Consider the following 17593-nt stretch of genomic DNA (forward strand, 5'->3'; position numbering starts at 1 on the left):
ACAGATCATCTGCAGCAGCCTCCGAATCACAGCAGGAGAGTCACCTTTCTCCTGACACACCTGTGCTCCAATGATGGTTGGGGCACTATTCCCCCCACTGACATCAATAATGGGGCACTTTTCCTCCCACTGACAACAATGATGGGGCACTATTTCTCCCACTAACACCATTGATGGGGCATTTTTCCTCCAACTGATACCAAAGATGGGGCACTATTCCTCCCAATGACACCATCAAAAGGGCACAATTCCTTCCACTGACACAAACATTGTTTAATCCCACTGGACCCCAGGACATTTTTGACTCCTGCTGGCCCTAGTCCAGCCTCCCTAAAATCTGAAGGACAGTAAACTAGCCCTTGTTTCAAAAGTTTTGAGACCCCTGGTTTAAGAGAAACATGACATGACCAGGGTAGAAAATACTCATCCTATCCTTCCCTATAAAAGCTGAGGAGGGCAGGGGCACTATTTCTCCCACTGACACCATTGATGGGACATTTTTCCTCCCACTGATACCAAAGACGGGGCACTATTTCTCCCACTGACACCATTGATGGGGAATTTTTCCTCCAACTGATACCAAAGATGGGGCCCTATTCCTCCCACTGACACCATTGATGGAGCATTTTTCCTCCAACTGATACCAAAGATGGGGCACTATTCCTCCCAATGACACCATCAAAAGGGCACAATTCCTTCCACTGACACAAACATTGTTTACTCCCACTGGACCCCAGGACATTTTTGATTCCCGCTGGCCCTAGTCCGGCCTCCCTAAAATCTGAAGGACAGTAAACTAGCCCTTTGTTTCGAACGTTTTGAGACCCCTGGGATAAGAGAGACATGACATTTACCTCAGGTTTTTGATGGTGCTTAAAGCTGGTAGAATTTTCTTCAAGCCTTCACTCCTAATATTACATGAATTTAGATTGACTTCTTCTATCTCTGTGCAGGACTGAAGAATAAAACACAAGACAAAGCAGTCCAGAGGGGTGAGGGGGACATCAGAGATGTCAATCTCTTTGTTTGGCCCAATACTTTGCGACACCAGAGCCGTATTCCTGCTCTCTCTGAGACAATGGAAGACATGAAGGAGCTCTGCCTTCCCTTTAATGGATTTGTTGGGTTTTTGTTGTTTCATTATTTTTTTCTGCAGCCAGATGATGACATCCTTGGAGGCCCGGGAAGACAATTCTCCCAAATGGGATGTTAACATGTATCTGGTAGACTTGTCTGAGAGGCCGCAGAGGAAACGGAGAAATATTTCAGCGCGGCCATCTTTGTAAGACTCAGCCTTATCAAGTGTGTTCTGTAATTTGCCATGATCATAGTCTAGAAAATGAACCAAAGCTGCAAAGAACTCCTGAAGAGTGAGATGTAAGAAGGTGTAATCCACATCGGGAGGCTGACCAGACTCCATCAGGAAACACGAAATGAGGTGCGTATCATTGGTCACTTCAAACGACTCCAGATAACGCTTATCAAATACAATGATGTGATTCATTACTCCGTGTTCCGCCATCCAACCAATGGATTTCAACCGTTCCTGAGCGTCACCACTGTCCTGGCTGTGATTTGCCAGAAAGTTAGAGACAAAGGTCACAAAGAGCTGTGTGACTGTTGTGGGCAATGATGCCATCAGCTGACGGTTATTGGTTGGTTGGGCTCTGAAGCACATTGATAACACCGTACAGATGATCCAGCAGTATGATGGGATATAGCAGAAGGTATACAGCGTGTCGTTCTCCTGAACATAATGAAAAGCCCTGGCTGATAATTCACTGTTATTAAAGAAATGTTCAAAGTAGATAAACCTGTCCCTATGGAGAAACCCCATGATCTCGGCCATTCTCTGGAAAACATCTGTATCAATTGATGCCAGTCTGGTTGGCCGGCTAGTGATCAGTATGGAGCAACCCTTAAGGAGACTCTGCCTCACCAAACTGACCACAATCTCACCAAGATCTCTCTTCTGTTTTGGATCCAACCGTTTACTCAATCTGAAATCCATTTGGTGAATGCTTTCATCTAAGCCATCAAAAATAAACAGAAGTCTCTCTGGATGCTGTAAGATATTTTCTATCTGAATTTGCAGATACAGATATTGTTGAAGGATCATCTCCTCCAGACTGACCTCTCCCAGTCTATTAAGGTCCCGAAATCTGAAGAAGAAGACGAAAGCAAATCTCTGATAGAGTTTTCCGTTCACCCAATCAAAGACAAATTTCTGCACCAGCGTGGTCTTTCCTATTCCGGGAACTCCGCTTACCATGACCGCATGGGGGACACATCCTGACTGGTGGCTCCAGCGGAACAGCCTGTTGGGGGAAATGTGTTCCAGTCCAGTCTTGGCTTCCCTCAAGCATTCTTCGTGTTTTACTCCAGTCTGTATGAGCTCATTCTGGGGGCGCTGCCTGAATTGATGGGTGGAGACCACTATCAGGTTCACATAACGCTCATTGATAAGGAAGGCTTGGGGTTCCAGGGTGGTCCCTGGAGGTTTATGCTCCACAAGGTTTTGAGTCTTCTCCATCAGGTGCTGCTTGTGCTCTTTTTGAATATCTGGGAAGGGAAAGAAAATATTTAAGGTTAAAGCAGAACCTGGGAAATTATGTACCAAAATTAATAACGCATGCTGACACCCCAAATGAAAAAAAGACTACTGACACAATCCTATCCCAATGACTGCTCGCTCATCAATGACATCTCCAACAGATGACATAAACTAAGGGTTTGGTCAATGGTGTCACAATGGTGGCAGCCTGGAGCTTCTGGTATAGAATTTGATGGGGACCCCACACTGTTCCTTTTTTTTTTTTTTATTGTGGGGTCCACTATAAAAACGATACCAGAACTGAAGAGGCTGGTATGAAATAAGGTGGAAAACCCACACCATATTTTCAACACTTTTGCAAACTCCAGGACACCACTAGAGCACCCACCCTTCTTATGTTCTACAAAGAAGCTTTATTTCAACAGTCATCAGATGGATGAGGTGCAATGGACCATGATCATGCAGAGTGCTCTCCATCCTGGCCCTAATGACATTGTATAATAGCAATGATCCCCTTAAATATACAAAGAAGCCAATTGAAAGCAACCCCATCATTGCTTATGACCTCACAGTGATGTCACACTCTCACCTGGAATATGAACATCAAATTTCCATATGACAGTACATAAATAAAATCCAATAAAATAAAGCAAAAAAGGGGGCTTTTTAGGTGTTTATTATATTTGGAAGTACAGACACAAATAGCATTATTTAAAAAATCATATATACATTTTATTATATTAAAAAATGTATTAAAAAAATACATTTATTAAAAAAAATTAAAACCTGAACCATATGTGCCCTTTGCGTCCGTACATATCAAAAAAGGGGAAATCTGACCACTACCAAGGGAGGCCGGGCTAAATTGTACAATTTGTATATTGATCAGATCGACTGTTTGTTTTACTAATCAAAAAATGATCACAATGTAAGCTAAAAGTTATTATGAACTGAACAAATTTACAAATAAATAGAATTTCTCTGGGATTATTCTAAATTAAATATCGATATAAAAGGAGAAGACAGATGAGGGGCTGCCATTTCATTAAATCTGAGAATAATCTAGAGTTTTTGCAAAACCAAACATATATATAAAATTGGCTCTGGTAAGGTTCTTTTGTTTTTGTTTTTGTATTGTTTTTTATGTTTATGTGTGGTTGTTTTGTTCTCATGTATGTGCATTTTCATAATCTATATCAATTTAAGTACAAGTATTCTAAAGGTGTTGAATAATTTTTGTGACTTATTAATTGATTTATAAATGATTTTTTGCATAAGCAGTTATTGATTCTTTTGTTGCTTATAGCTTTATAAATCACCACGCAATATCTCCTGAAGAAGCTCCACAGAGCAAAACATGTTGAGAGAAGAGTGGTATTATTGAGAAATATTTATGTTTGGAAATGCGACAGTAGATTTTGTAAATTTAGAATTGTCTCGTGTATTTTTTTAATAAATTTTGTAATATAATAAAATTGATATATGATTTTTTAAATAATGCTATTTGTGTCTATACATCCAAATATAATAAACACCTAAAAAGTCCAGAGGTTTGTGACCTCAAGCCCAGTTTTGCCCCCTTTTTTGCTATTTTGCTATTGTGATGTGGTGTTTTTTTTTATTTTTGACCCCTCTTTTTCGGTTTTGTTTCTACCAATAAAATAAAGGTTCTCGCCCCCCAAATCTCACACAGGGGAATGAAGATTCAATAAAATTAATTGTTTGACATTATTAGTATTATGAATCACCCTGCATTACCTGTATTCTCCTATATGTACAACGGTCGAGTTCCTCCTTGTCTGCTCAGGTTCTTCTCCTGACAATAACATTGATCTTATTGGACATCACATGCATATCGAGTACTCACCGGTCAGCTCTCTCAGTGTGTGTCCATGTTCATCCAGGAGGATCTCCTCCACCAGACACTCCCCTAGAAGAAGAAGAAGGTCATAATCATGTCACTCAGATTTGTATAGCGAAAGCCTTGCTGAATTTTGTTTTACTCTTATTGCAAAGCATTGCACCCAGGGGTGATTTATATGACATTGTCTGCCAGTCAGTCTGTTGAGGAGGCTCCAGAGTCCTGTGTCAGGGGTGGCAGAGTCCTGTGGGTTGGGGGGTGGGAGAGTCCTGTGTCAGTGGTGGGAGAGTCCTGTGTCAGTGGTGGGAGAGTCCTGTGCCAGAAAACCTCTGCAGGGGAGGTCTTCTGTGAGAAGACTATGCACCTGGATTGAGGTTCCATGGCCAGAGTCCAGGCCTAGAGGGCATTAGATGAGAAGGTTATGTGCCTTGATTGAGGCCCTGTTGGTGGACCTGTACCTGTAGGGCATTGCTCCCCTGTGTATGAAGGCTATGTGCCTGAATTGTAGCCCCCTGGCTGGGGTCTGGGCCTAGAGGGCATCACTTCCTTGTGTGAGCAGACTGGGTGCCTGGATTATGGCCCCATGGTTCGAGCCTGGGACTAGAGGGAATTATTCCCCTGTAAGAGAAGGCAGGGGACTGAGGTCCTATGTCCAGAGCATGGGCCTAGAGGGCATTGCTTCCCTGTGTGGGCATGCTGTGTGCATGGATTGAGGCCCTATGGTTGGAGCCCAGGCCTATAGATCATCACTCTTCTGTTTGAGAAGGCTGTGTGCATAGATTGAGGCCTTGTGATCAAACCTGGGCCTATAGGGCATTGCTCCCCTGCGTGAGAAGGCTGTGTGCCTTTATTGAGGCCCTATGGCCAGAGCCTGGGCCTAGGGGGCATTGTTCCCTGTTTGAGCAGGCTGTGTGCCTAGATTAGGACCCTATGGCTGGAGCCCAGGCCTACAAAACATCACTCTTCTGTCTGAGAAGGCTGTGTGCCTGGATTGAGGTCCTGTGATCAGAGCCTGGGCCTAAAGGGCATTGCTCCCTGTATGAGTAGGGTGTGTGTCTAGATTGAGGCTCTATGTCTGGAGCCCAAGCCTACAGAACTTCACTCTTCTGCTTGAGCAGGCTGTGTGCAGGGATTAAGGCCCTGTGATCAAAACCTGGGGCTAGAGGGCATTGCTCCCCTGTGTGAGAAGGCTGAGTGCCCGGATTGAAGCCCTATGGCCAAAGCCTGGGCATAGAGGGCATTGCTCCCTGTATGAGTAGGCTGTGTGCCTAGATTGAGGCCGTATGACTGGAGCCCAGGCCTACAGAACATTGAGAAGGTTGTGTGCATGGATTGAGGCCCTGTGATCAAAACCTGGGCCTAGGGGCATTGCTCCCATGTGTGAGCACACTATGTTGCTTAATGCCATGTGGGCCCAAAAGAATCTTCTAGTAACACTAGAAGATCCAGTTTTGCTGTGCTCCAGAGGAAGGTGCTACATAACGATCTAGTAAAGATTTTGGGGGACCCCACCTTTTTTTTCTTGTTTTTGCATTCCCTCTTGAAATCCATATCAGACTCAACGGATCTTGTATGGAATTCAGGGGAACCCTACGCCAAGTGTTTTGCCTCACACTGCAGCTGGAGGTTCCCATTTGTTTGGCCATTCCCACAGGAATCTCTATAGACTGTATAGAGTGCAGAGGTTTCCCTCATATTATTTCCTCTTCTGGTCGAATGTCGAATGTCCGCAGTCTATAACAGGGGTCTCTAAACTTTCCAAGCAAAGGGCCAGTTTACTATTCTTCAGGCTTTGGGGGGGGGGGGGGGGGGCAAACTGTGGTCAGCGGGAGTAGAAAATGCCCCGACAACCATGCCTTATCATTGGTTATAATGGGAGGAATCAATGGAAAATTAGTGCCCCATTTATGGTGTCAGTGGTCAGTGGGGGAATGGTGCCCCGTAATTGGTGGTTAACCAATTAACCATCTAAAGGCAAGCAAACAAACTTGGACCGCAGTTTGGAAATCACTGATCTATAGCTATTTCCTCTCTTGATGAGCGTTCTTGAACTCTATGGTTGAATATCCTTTGTCTATAGCAGAGATCTCCAAACTCCGGCCCTCCAGATGTTGCGGAACTACACATCCCATGAGGCATTGTAAAACTCTGACATTCACAAACATGACTAGGCATGATGGGAATTGTAGTTCCTGACCAACTAGAGGGCCGTAGTTTGGAGACCCCTGGTCTATAGTGTTAGGCTATGAATGTTCTTATGGCTATTTTTCTGAATGGGTCGAACGTTACAGAATGTTACATTCACTTGGTGAAAGGCAACAAATAGAAAGTGATACACGGATATATGTTTATGTTTTCCTGAATGATGAGCCAATCACAAAGCACATTTTTATATATCCAGGCCCCGAAAGTCTGGTTACCTCTCTTGTCGATTTCTCCCAGAACGGCCAATAAATTGGGATGAGGGTGGAGATTCTTCAGAGCGTGGAGACATTTCCACAATCCAATCACAGCTTTTCTTCCCTTCTCCAGAATTTGTTGTAGAATCTCGCTTGCTTCTATTTTTATGGGTGGACATCCCTGGAAGACAAAAATATCATTCCGGTACCCTGAATACTATCAGAGCTTGGAGAGTACCACGATTCATATACTCTGTGTTGTGTTCTGTTTGTTTGTTTTATGTTATGGTTTTAACTGATAATCTCATATGTGAAGTAATATCATTTCATATGTATTAATAAACATTTTTTATTCTACATTAGGGGTGTTGCTGCCTTTAAAATCCCATTCAGGGGGGTCTTTTCTTTTTTCCACATGACAGGGATGTGACAGGGATGTGGCAGCAATCTACCACTTTTTGAGACGGAGAAAACATAATCATTAAAGAATTTCTTGGGATTTTTTTTCTCTCCTCCGCTATGTGCCTTTCATGTTCTATCTTAGCCATCCTGATTGCACCCTTACATTTCTTGTTGCATTCTTTGTAAAGTTGCAATGCTGATGATGATCCCTCAGCCTTGTACTTTTTGAAGGCCTTCTCCTTTGCTTTTATATGCATTTTTACATTGGAGTTAAGCTATTCAGGACTTTTCAGGACTTTTATTAGCTCTTTTAAAAGGTATTTCCCATTGGGATGCACTGGCTAATGTCCTTACTTAACCTCCCTGGCGGTATGATTCAGTCTGGTTTTAGGTGCTGAAAGCGGTACAATTATTTTGCATGGAAATTTGGAGTTTTATTTTGTAGTCCTGTAATTCTTAGGAATAACTCTCTTAAATCTGTTCAAACCAGTCTAGCAGACATTCTGGGTATGATAAAGTTTATAATATAATAAAGAATAATAAAAATTATTCAATAATGTAATCAAATCCTAAAACACTGAAAAAGGGACACTTTTTTGTTGCTATGGACAATCTCCAAATTCCAGGCAGAAAAAACAGTATTTATAATATAAAAGTGCATGCAGGGCACTGCACAGACCACTAGTGACAAAGGGTGTGTGTATTTTTTAATACAGCACTGTAATCTGTAAGATTACAATGCTGTGTGTGTTTTGTGTCTTTTTACTTTTTTGAATTTGCCGCCATTCTCCGCTCCCGTGTGCCGTAACGTCGCAGGGAACGGAGCTCGGCGGCATTCGGCACTGTGAATCGAGTGGAGGACAGCTCGATCACACAGCACGGGGGACATCGCTGGATCCAGGGGACAAGGTAAGTAACTCTCCCTGTGTCCTCCCCTGCATCCAGCGAAGCGATCCCGAGTCTGGCTCGGGGTTACCGCTGATGTTAGTAAAATCCCAACCCGAGCCAGACTCGGGGATTACCGCTAGGAGGGTTAATATGCTTTTAAAGCATACCCATTTTTCCTCCATGTTCTTTGTTCCTAAGATTTTATCCCAACTAGCAAGGATCGTAGTTTAGGGAAGTTGGCTCTTTTGAAATTCAGTGTCTTTGTACTCCCCTTATGTTTCTTATTTGTGTGATTTATCCTAAAACAAATTGACCTGTGTTCGCTGTTTCCTAAATTTCCCGGTATTTCTACATCTGTGATCAGGTCTGTATTGTTGGTCGGAAAATGTCCGATCGGACCGTGTTGTCGGATAATCCGACCGTGTGCGGGCTCCATCTGACTTTTTCCATCGGAATGTCCGACCAACAAAGTTTGAGAGCTGGATATAAAATTTTCCGACAACATGTTCTGATCGGACTTTGTCCGATCGTTTGTAGAGAATTCCGATCGGACAAAGTGCCACGCATGCTCAGATCAAATTACGAGACCAAAGCTATTGGCTACTACCCTGAATGTAGTCCCGTCGTAACGAACCAACATCATCACGTTCCGAACGATCAGATTTTTTCCGACAACTTTGTCCGACCGTGTGTATGCAACACCAGTTTCGGACAAAATCCGTCTGAATAAATCCAAGGGATTTTGTGGTCGGAATGTCCGACCGTGTGTACAAGGGCTTTGATGAATACACGGTTTCTTCCACCCAGTCTATGTCTGGATAATTAAAATCCCCCATTATAATGACACTTCCCATTCTTGCCGCCATAGTCGGTCTGACACCTGGATCTCCTTCTCTGCTGTCACAGGCTGCCTAATCACTGTTATCTTCTGTTATAAGTGAACTGCTTGTGGAATGTGTCTCCAATTGCAGAACTGTGGTACTGTCAGCATAGACTGTGTTATCATGTAAAGAGATTTAACACTTTACTTCCCTGCATGCTTTTGCTTGGCTACTCTAATGCTGCGTACACACGATCGGAATTCTCGTCGGAAAAAGCTCTGATGGTTTTCCCAACGGAATTCCGACGGAATTCGGCTCAAGCTGTCTTGCCTACACACGGTCACACCAAATTCCGATCATTTATAACACGGTGACGTACAACACGTACGACGGGACTAGAAAAAGGAAGTTCAATAGCCAGTAGCCAATAGCGTCTGTCTCGTAGTTGAATCTGAGCATGCGTGATTTTTGGCGTGTCGGAATTGCATACATACGATCGGAATTACCGATAGAAAGTTTTTCCGTCGGGAAAATTAAAGAACATGCTATCATTTTTTGGCTGGCGGAAATTCGGACAGCTAAATTCCGATGGAGCATACACACGGTCGCATTTTCCGATGAAAAGCTCCCATCTGTCTTTTTCTGGCCGGAATTCCGATCGTGTGTACGCGGCATTAGGGCTCCTTCACATGTGTGGAAGCGAATGTTGCTCCTCTGAAAAGATCCATGCTTGGATCGCTTTTCAGAGCTGTTTAGGAGGTGGTGAGGAGGCAATATGTTGCTTCCTCACCACCTCATTTAACCCAATAATTGCCTTACGGTGGCCACATTGAACTACATTATTCTTTTTCACAGCACCACCCTCTAAAAGCAACATTCTGTTTAACCAGTTCTATCAGTGCTGTCAATCAGTGCCACCTATTAGTGCCCCCTATCAGTGACCACTAGGGATGAGCCGACCACCCCCCGGTTCGGTTCGCACCAGAACTTTCGAACGGACCCCAAATTCATACGAACTTTAGAACCCCATTGAAGTCTATGGGACTCGAACGTTCGAAATTAAAAGTGCTAATTTTAACGGCTAATATGCAAGATACTGTCCTAAAAGGGTTTGGGGACCTGGCTCCTGCCCCAGGGGACAGGGGTCAATGCCTAAAATGTTTTTAAAAATGGCCGTTTTGGCGGGAGCACTGATTTTAATGACGATTAAAGTGAAAAAAAAAAGTGAAATATTCCTTTAAATATGGTGCCTGGGGGGTGTCTGTAGTATGCCTGTGAAGTGCCACGTGTTTCCCGTGTTTAGAACAGTCCCTGCAAAAAATGACATTAAACGGAAATAACATAATTTAAAACTGCTTGCGGTTTTAATGTTATATCTGGTTCCTGCAATATGGTTGAAAATCATTGAGAAAAATGGCATGGGTAGCCCTCCCTGCCCATTACCAGCCCCTTTGAGTCTTGTACGCATATTAAGGGGAACCCAGTACCCATATTAAAAAAAGGAAATACGTGTGGCCCCCAGGCCCTATATACTCAGAACAGCAGTATACATGCGGTGCAAACAAGACAGGGACTGTGTAGGTTTGTTGTGTTAAGTTGAATCTGTTTGTAATTTTCAACTGGTACATTTTTAAAGTGTAGCTCCAGTCAAAAAAACTATTTTTAAGCTTTTTGGAAAACATAGGGAAGGGTTATCATCCCTGTATAATTTCTTTTGTCGTACATCTTTTTTCATCTCACTTGCTGTTGTCTCCTTCCGTTTGCAAGTAGGAGATGTTTGTAAGTTGGATGTTTGAAAGTAGGGGCCTGCCCTATATGCTCTGCAGAAATGGCGGAACAAGGTGTTGGTTTTGCCACAACATTGTAAGCCCTCAAAGTGACTCTTGGTGGGCGCTGGAGCGCCCTGCTGTGAACGATTATATCAAGAATTGTAATTACATGCCATTGTTGAACAGTGGTAGAAAATTTACCTTTGGTGGTTGTGGTGCTGGTGCCACAACACTATAAGTCCTCACAGTTACTCTGGGTGGGCACAGGAACGGGCCCTCCTGTGAAATATTATATCAAGAATTGTAATTACTAGTCCCTGTTAAACAGGGGCAGAAAAATTGGGCCTTAGGCACTGGTGCTGGTGCCACCACACTGCAATCTCTCCCATATACTCTTGTTTTATTGCAGGAATTAGCCCTGCTGCAAAGCATTGCATCAAAAATTGTAATTAAACGCCCCTGTTAAACAGGGGCAGAAAAATTGGGCCTTAGGCACTGGTGCTGGTGCCACCACACTGCAACCTCTCCCATATACTCTAGTTTTATTGCAGGAATTAGCCCTGCTGCAAAGCATTGCATCAAAAATTGTAATTAAACGCCCCTGTTAAACAGGGGCAGAAAAATTGGGCCTTAGGCACTGGTGCTGGTGCCACCACACTGCAACCTCTCCCATATACTCTAGTTTTATTGCAGGAATTAGCCCTGCTGAAAAGCATTGCATCAAAAATTGTACTTAAACGCCCCTGTTAAACAGGGGCAGAAAAATTGGGCTGATGGCATCACTGAGAACCAGAAATGTTCTTCCAACATATCAGCGGAGGAGGAAGAGGATAGACAATCAACATAACAGGACAGTCACTCAGCATCAGCATAGGCAGTCTTGAAGGGATGTGATATTTCAAAAAAAATTATTCGGTTACATCAGCTTCAGGTGCTTGGTAGCTGTGGGTGATCCAAGACTGATTCATCTTGATGAAGGTCAGTCGATCAACTGATTCGGTGGACAGGCGCACCCTGTGATCGGTAACAAAGCCACCAGCAGCACTGAAGGTGCGTTCCGAAAGAACGCTGGATGCAGGACAGGCCAGTAGCTCAATTGTATACTGTGCAAGCTCTGGCCAGTGATCCATCCTCAAGACCCAGTAAGCCAGAGGATTTTCGGTGGGAAAGGTGTCCAAGTCTGACCTTGCCCCTAGGTATTCCTGCACCATGTAAATCAGACGCTGGCGATGGTTGCTGGAACCGATCATACCTTGGGGCTGCGGACTAAAAAATTGTCTGAAAGCATCAGTCAGATGGCCACCTTCTCCACCGCTCCTTCTGACCGATGCCTCAGCAACACGTTGTCCAGGACCAGGAGTTTGTAACCTCCCAGTCTCTGGGAATGCGTTGCACAGACCTTTCTGCAAGGCCTCCCGGAGATGTCTCATCCTCTGCTCCCTCTGCGATGGCAAGATAAGGTCGGCAACCTTACCCTTGTACCGTGGATCAAGGAGAGTGGCCAGCCAGTAATGGTCCCTCTCCTTGATCCGAAGAATATGAGGATCCTTCCGCAGGCTTTGCAGGATCAGGGAGGCCATGCAGCGTAGGTTAGCTGAGGCATTCGGTCCGGAGTCCTCTGGGTCACTAAGGACAACATGATCCGCAGCTACCTCCTCCCAGCCACGTACAAGTCCAGGGGTTTCTTGGGACTGTAAATCATCCCTACAAGACTGCTGCTGCTGATGCTGAGTGCCAGTCCTCCTCTTCCTGCCTCTGTTCTGCCTCAAGTGCCCTGTCCATTATTCCACGCAGCGTATGCTCCAAGAGGTGGACAAGAGGTACAGTGTCACTGATGCATGCACTGTCACTGCTCACCATCCTTGTGGCCTCCTCAAACGGTGACAGGACAGTGCATGCATCCCTGATCATGCCCCACTGGCGTGGTGAGAAAAAACCGAGCTCCCCTGACCCTGTCCTGGTGCCGTAGTCGCACAGGTACTCATTGATGGCCCTCTGCTGCGTGTGCAGCCGCTGCAGCATGGCCAACGTTGAGTTCCACCTGGTGGGCATGTCACATATAAGGCGGTTCTTGGGCAGGTTCAACTCCTTTTGGAGCTCAGCCAGCCGAGCACAGGCATTAAATGATCGGCGGAAATGCACACAGACTTTCCTGGCCTGCTTCAGGACATCCTGTAAGCCAGGGTACCTGCCCAAGAACCGCTGCACCACCAGGTTAAGGACGTGAGCTACACAGGGCACATGGGTCAGTTGTCCCTGTCGGAGGGCGGAGAGGAGGTTGGTGCCATTGTCGCAAACCACCATTCCTGGCTTAAGCTGCCGTGGCGTCAACCACCTCTCGGCCTGCCCCTGCAGAGCTGACAAAACATCCGCCCCAGTGTGGCTCCTGTGCCCCAAACAAACCAGCGCAAGCACGGCATGGCATCGTTTTGCCTGCGTACTTGCGTAGCCCCTGGAACGCCTACGGAGCACCGCTGGTTCTGAGGACAGAGCACTGGAAGAGGCCATGGAGGAAGAAGAAGAGGAGGGGGTGGAGGAGAGAGGTGTGTCACAACCAATAGTAGCATTTTGGAGGCGTGGTGGCGGAACAACCTCCAACACTACTGCACCTTGTCCTGCATCCTTCCCAGCTGCCAGAAGAGTGACCCAATGGGCCGTGAAAGACAGGTAACGTCCCTGCCCATGCCTGCTGGACCCTGAGTCAGCAGTAATATGCACCTTACAGCTGACCGCCCTGTCCAGCGAGGCAAGGACATTGCCTTCCACATGCCGGTAGAGAGCCGGAATCGCCTTCCGTGAGAAAAACTGGCGTTTGGGGACCTGCTACTGAGGAACCGCACATTGTACAAACTCACGGAAGGGGGCCGAGTCTACCAACTGAAAAGGCAGCAGTTGAAGTGCTAGCAATTTAGCCAAGCTAGCATTCAACCGCTGGGCATGTGGATGGCTGGGAGTGAACTTCTTTCGCCGGTCCAGCAGCTGGGGCAGGGACATTTGCCTGCTATAATCGGACGTGGGTGTACTGCTAGCAGAGTGCCCGGAAGCACTTGGTTGTGACACACCTAATTCTACAACTTCATTCCTCTCAGGGCAGGTTTCAGAGACAACTGAAGGTCTAGTGGGGTTAAAGATCCCAGCTGATGAGGAGCAAGGAGAGGTCCGCTTTGTTCTTTGGTGTGGGTCTTTGAGGTACGCTTGCCAACGAGCTGCATGGCAGGTCAACATATGTCTGGTCAAGTATGTGGTGCCCAAGCGGCTGATGTTTTGGCCACGCGAGATACGCTTGAGACATATGTTGCAAATAGCAGCGGTGCGATCTGATGCACTCGTCTCAAAAAAGGCCCACACCAAAGAACTTTTAGAATAACGCGCAGAGGCAGCGCCCTGCACAGGCGGAGCTCTGCGGTGTGATTCAGTCGGTGTGCTGCCCCTAAGCTGGCCCCCGGAGGGCATCCTGCCTCGTTGGACATGTGCCTCCTCCTCCTCCTCTCTCCTACCAGGCACCCACGTGGAGTCAGTGCCCTCATCATCCCCTCCCACTTCATCGCTGTAGCAAACCTGGCAATATGCTGCAGCTTGTGGAACATGACTGCCAGATTGCTGTCCTTCTTGAGCATCCCCTCTCTCTGCATTCACGCTACTGCCTTCCTCTAGCTGAGTGTCATCATCAGAGGCTACAAAACACTGGGCATCCTCCTAGAGCATGTACCCAACACTGTGCTCAAAGAGTTCAGGAGACTCCTCAGGAGGACGTGGTGGGTCTAGGGAAGGAGTCACTGATGATGACATTGAGACGAGGGAAGACGATGCGTTGGCAGCTGCTTTGCTAGTACTCTGAGACTGGGTGAGAGAGGATGAGGAGGATGAAGAAGGCTTGGTCATCTACTCTACCAAGTCATTGGCATGTTGCGGTTCAACATGTCCAGCTGCCGAAAAGAAGGACAAGCGTGTCCAATGGCCACGTGCTGATGACAATGCACCGCGTCCACGACCAGCACTGTTGTCTCTAGACACAGAGCCTGCTTGCCCTCTTTTATCGGCTCGCGCCTGTCTGCCTCTCCTTGCTGGCCTTCCAGACATGGTAATGGCCTGAAGGGAGTTGGGTAAAACAGCAGTTGGGTAGTGTATATTGTGCTGGAGGCACACAACACCCACTAACTCCTGCAGATGCCTTTATTATAGAACACCAGAGATAAAGGGGTATACTGTAATGGAGTCACACAACACCCACTAAGCCCTGCAGATGGCTCTATTAGAGAACAGCAATAAAGGGTAGATACAGGTGTATATTGTGCCGGAGGCACACAACACCCACTAACTCCTGCAGATGCCTTTTTTATAGAACACCAGAGATAAAGGGGTATATACAGATGTATACTGTGCTGTGCTGGAGGCACACACAACTTCCAATAACTCCTGCAGATGGCAAGTGGGCTCAAATAGAGAAGAGCTATGTAGGTGGATATAGCGGTATGTACTGGGTACAGAGCACGCAGACAGCACGCACAAGCTTCTAACACTGCTGACTGCAAGCTCATTATAAAAGATAGATCACTAGCTATATAGGTGAGGTGAATATAGTGGTGTATACTGCGGTCAGGGCAAGCAGACAACAACCACTACAGAAGAGCAAGATCGAAAATCGGCCGATAACGATCGGTGTGTACTGTGTTGAAGGTACACAGAACACCCACTAACTGCTTCAGACGCCAACACACTACACAAGGCCGCCGCGCTGGCGGCCTTATATAGTGTGGGGCATGTACTACACAGCCTGAGCTATGATTGGCCACAGGCATCCTGCCTGTGGCCAATCATGGCTCTCCTCGCTGCTGGCGCTGTGATTGGCCAAGCATGCGGGGTCACAGTGCATGCTTGGCCAATCATGAGCCAGCAATGCACTGCGATGACGCAGTGCATTGTGGGCCGTGAGCGCCACACGAATTTGGCGCAAACGGACCATAACGTTCGGAATTCGCCGAACGGGCGAACAGCCGATGTTCGAGTCGAACGGATGTTCGACTCGAACACGAAGCTCATCCCTAGTGACCACCAGTGCCGCCTATATAGTCACCATCAGTGAAAGAGAAAAACTACTTATTTGCAAAATTTTATAATAGAAGCTAAGCAAAACTTTTTATTTTTATTTTGTCAGTCATTTTTCTTTGTTTAGCAAAAAATAACCCCCCCCCCCGTGGTGATTAAATACCACCAAGAGAAAGCTCTATCTGTGTGAAAAAAAAATTTATTTGGGTACAGTGTCACATGCCCGCGCAATTGTCATTCATTTCAACGGAAAGCTGAAAATTGGCCTGAAAGTGCCCTGTAAGCAAGTGGTTAAGCACAGCAACATAGCATAACGATGCCATTGTGCCCATATAGAATTTAAGATCTCCACTGACTTAAGCCAATGCTGCATCATGTAGGTGTAGTTTTTTTGTAATCGATTGATTGAATTGTATAATTGTATGTTTATTTATACCTTCACTTGCTGTGGTCGCAGCATATTTTGCATGGTTATGTATGTGGCTAAACCAGGTACATTCTCCCCCTCAAAAAGTGCAAAATGTGGCAGTGGAAGGGGGGAGGGTTATCACGCTTTATAAGATAATGACTAAGCCCCTCCCCTTCACGTAATTGTCAAAAAGGGGGCTGAGCAGAGGTGACCTTAAAATGATGCCCCCCCCCCACGAAAAAAGTTCTGTGGGCGCCACTAATCCAAATTGTGATCCGCCTCCTCCGTCTGGTTAGGGGGCCTATAGCATACTCCCAGTATTACTTTCCCCTTAGTTTCCTCCCTTTGGAGCTCTACCCATAAGGATTCCACCTCCTCCCCGCTCCCTTAGTGATATCATCTCTCACATTCACTTGTACATAATTTTTGATATACAGGCATACCCCTACCCCCTTTTGACCCTCTCTATCTCTGCGATATAGGGAATACTCTTGAATGGTTGCCAGCCAATCATGAGAGCTGTTGAACCAAGTCTCTGTAATTCCTAAAAAATCGAAATCCTCCTCGTACAACAGTTGCTCTAGTTCTCCCACCTTGTCTGCCAGGCTCCTGGCATTGGTGAACATGCCACGTAGTTTATACTGGTCACATGCTATCTCCTTATTGGGTGCTTCAGGGTTGCAAATAGGACTTGTTACTGAAATACTGAAGCCTAGATGCCAATACCAAGGCTGTCAAGATGCATCAGTTATTTGGCTGTAGCACTAACTAATCTGCCCACCTAAATAATATTCAAATATACAATTTTATGGACAAATAAGTAGTGCTCTGCCTTGTTTTTCTTTTATTTTTTGTAGATTTTACACAAATGTATAAAAAATATATATATTTTGATTTTTTTTAATACTGTAATGGTATCTGGCATTTATAGTATTAAAAAGGGAAACACTGCCATCTTCAGGCTGCAGCGACATCTACAGGCTGCAGGCTTATTTTATAAATTATGTCTCTAGCCTGCATGTGATATTATAGCTGACATAGCAATCACATGATCAGGAATTGGTTCATTAAGGGGAACCAGAGGTGTCATTGACAGGAATCATCCATGAAAAATATTGTCTGGCTCCTTGCCAGATGGCGACAATAGAGTAATATTAAAGTAAATGTGGCCTATATGGCTGAAAGGCGTCAACTTTTACCACAGGAATTGATTTTTTTTTTTATGTCCTAATAGATCTTCAATAAAGTCCAAGATTTTACTCCAGGGTGACTTGGTGTCGGATTTTCACTTTGTTTCTTGGACGGTAAGTACAGCCTATGCCCAGCCACAAGCATCTGAGTCTCATCCTTTTAAGTGTGGAATAAGGGGTGTAGCACAGCAATTTACCTTTCTTTTATACACTATATTGCCAAAAGTATTGGGACACCTGCCTTTACACACACA

General features: G+C 45.5%; 1 protein-coding gene across 1 annotated transcript in view; it reads right to left on the reverse strand.

Annotated features, from left to right (window-relative positions):
• The window catches only part of LOC143989531 (NACHT, LRR and PYD domains-containing protein 3-like), a 99848-nt gene that overhangs the window by 39616 nt on the left and 42639 nt on the right, over window positions 1-17593 (reverse strand). The window contains exons 3-5 of the mRNA XM_077489663.1: window positions 6836-6995; window positions 4422-4484; window positions 855-2562 (exon numbers count right to left, since the gene is read on the reverse strand). Of these exons, the coding sequence (XP_077345789.1) occupies window positions 855-2562; window positions 4422-4484; window positions 6836-6995 (1931 nt within the window). The remainder of the gene's footprint in view (window positions 1-854; window positions 2563-4421; window positions 4485-6835; window positions 6996-17593) is intronic.

This window comes from Lithobates pipiens, unplaced genomic scaffold, assembly GCF_037356315.1.
Source record: "Lithobates pipiens isolate NorthernLeopardFrog02 unplaced genomic scaffold, aLitPip1_a1.2 Scaffold_18, whole genome shotgun sequence".
Taxonomy (NCBI): domain Eukaryota; kingdom Metazoa; phylum Chordata; class Amphibia; order Anura; family Ranidae; genus Lithobates; species Lithobates pipiens.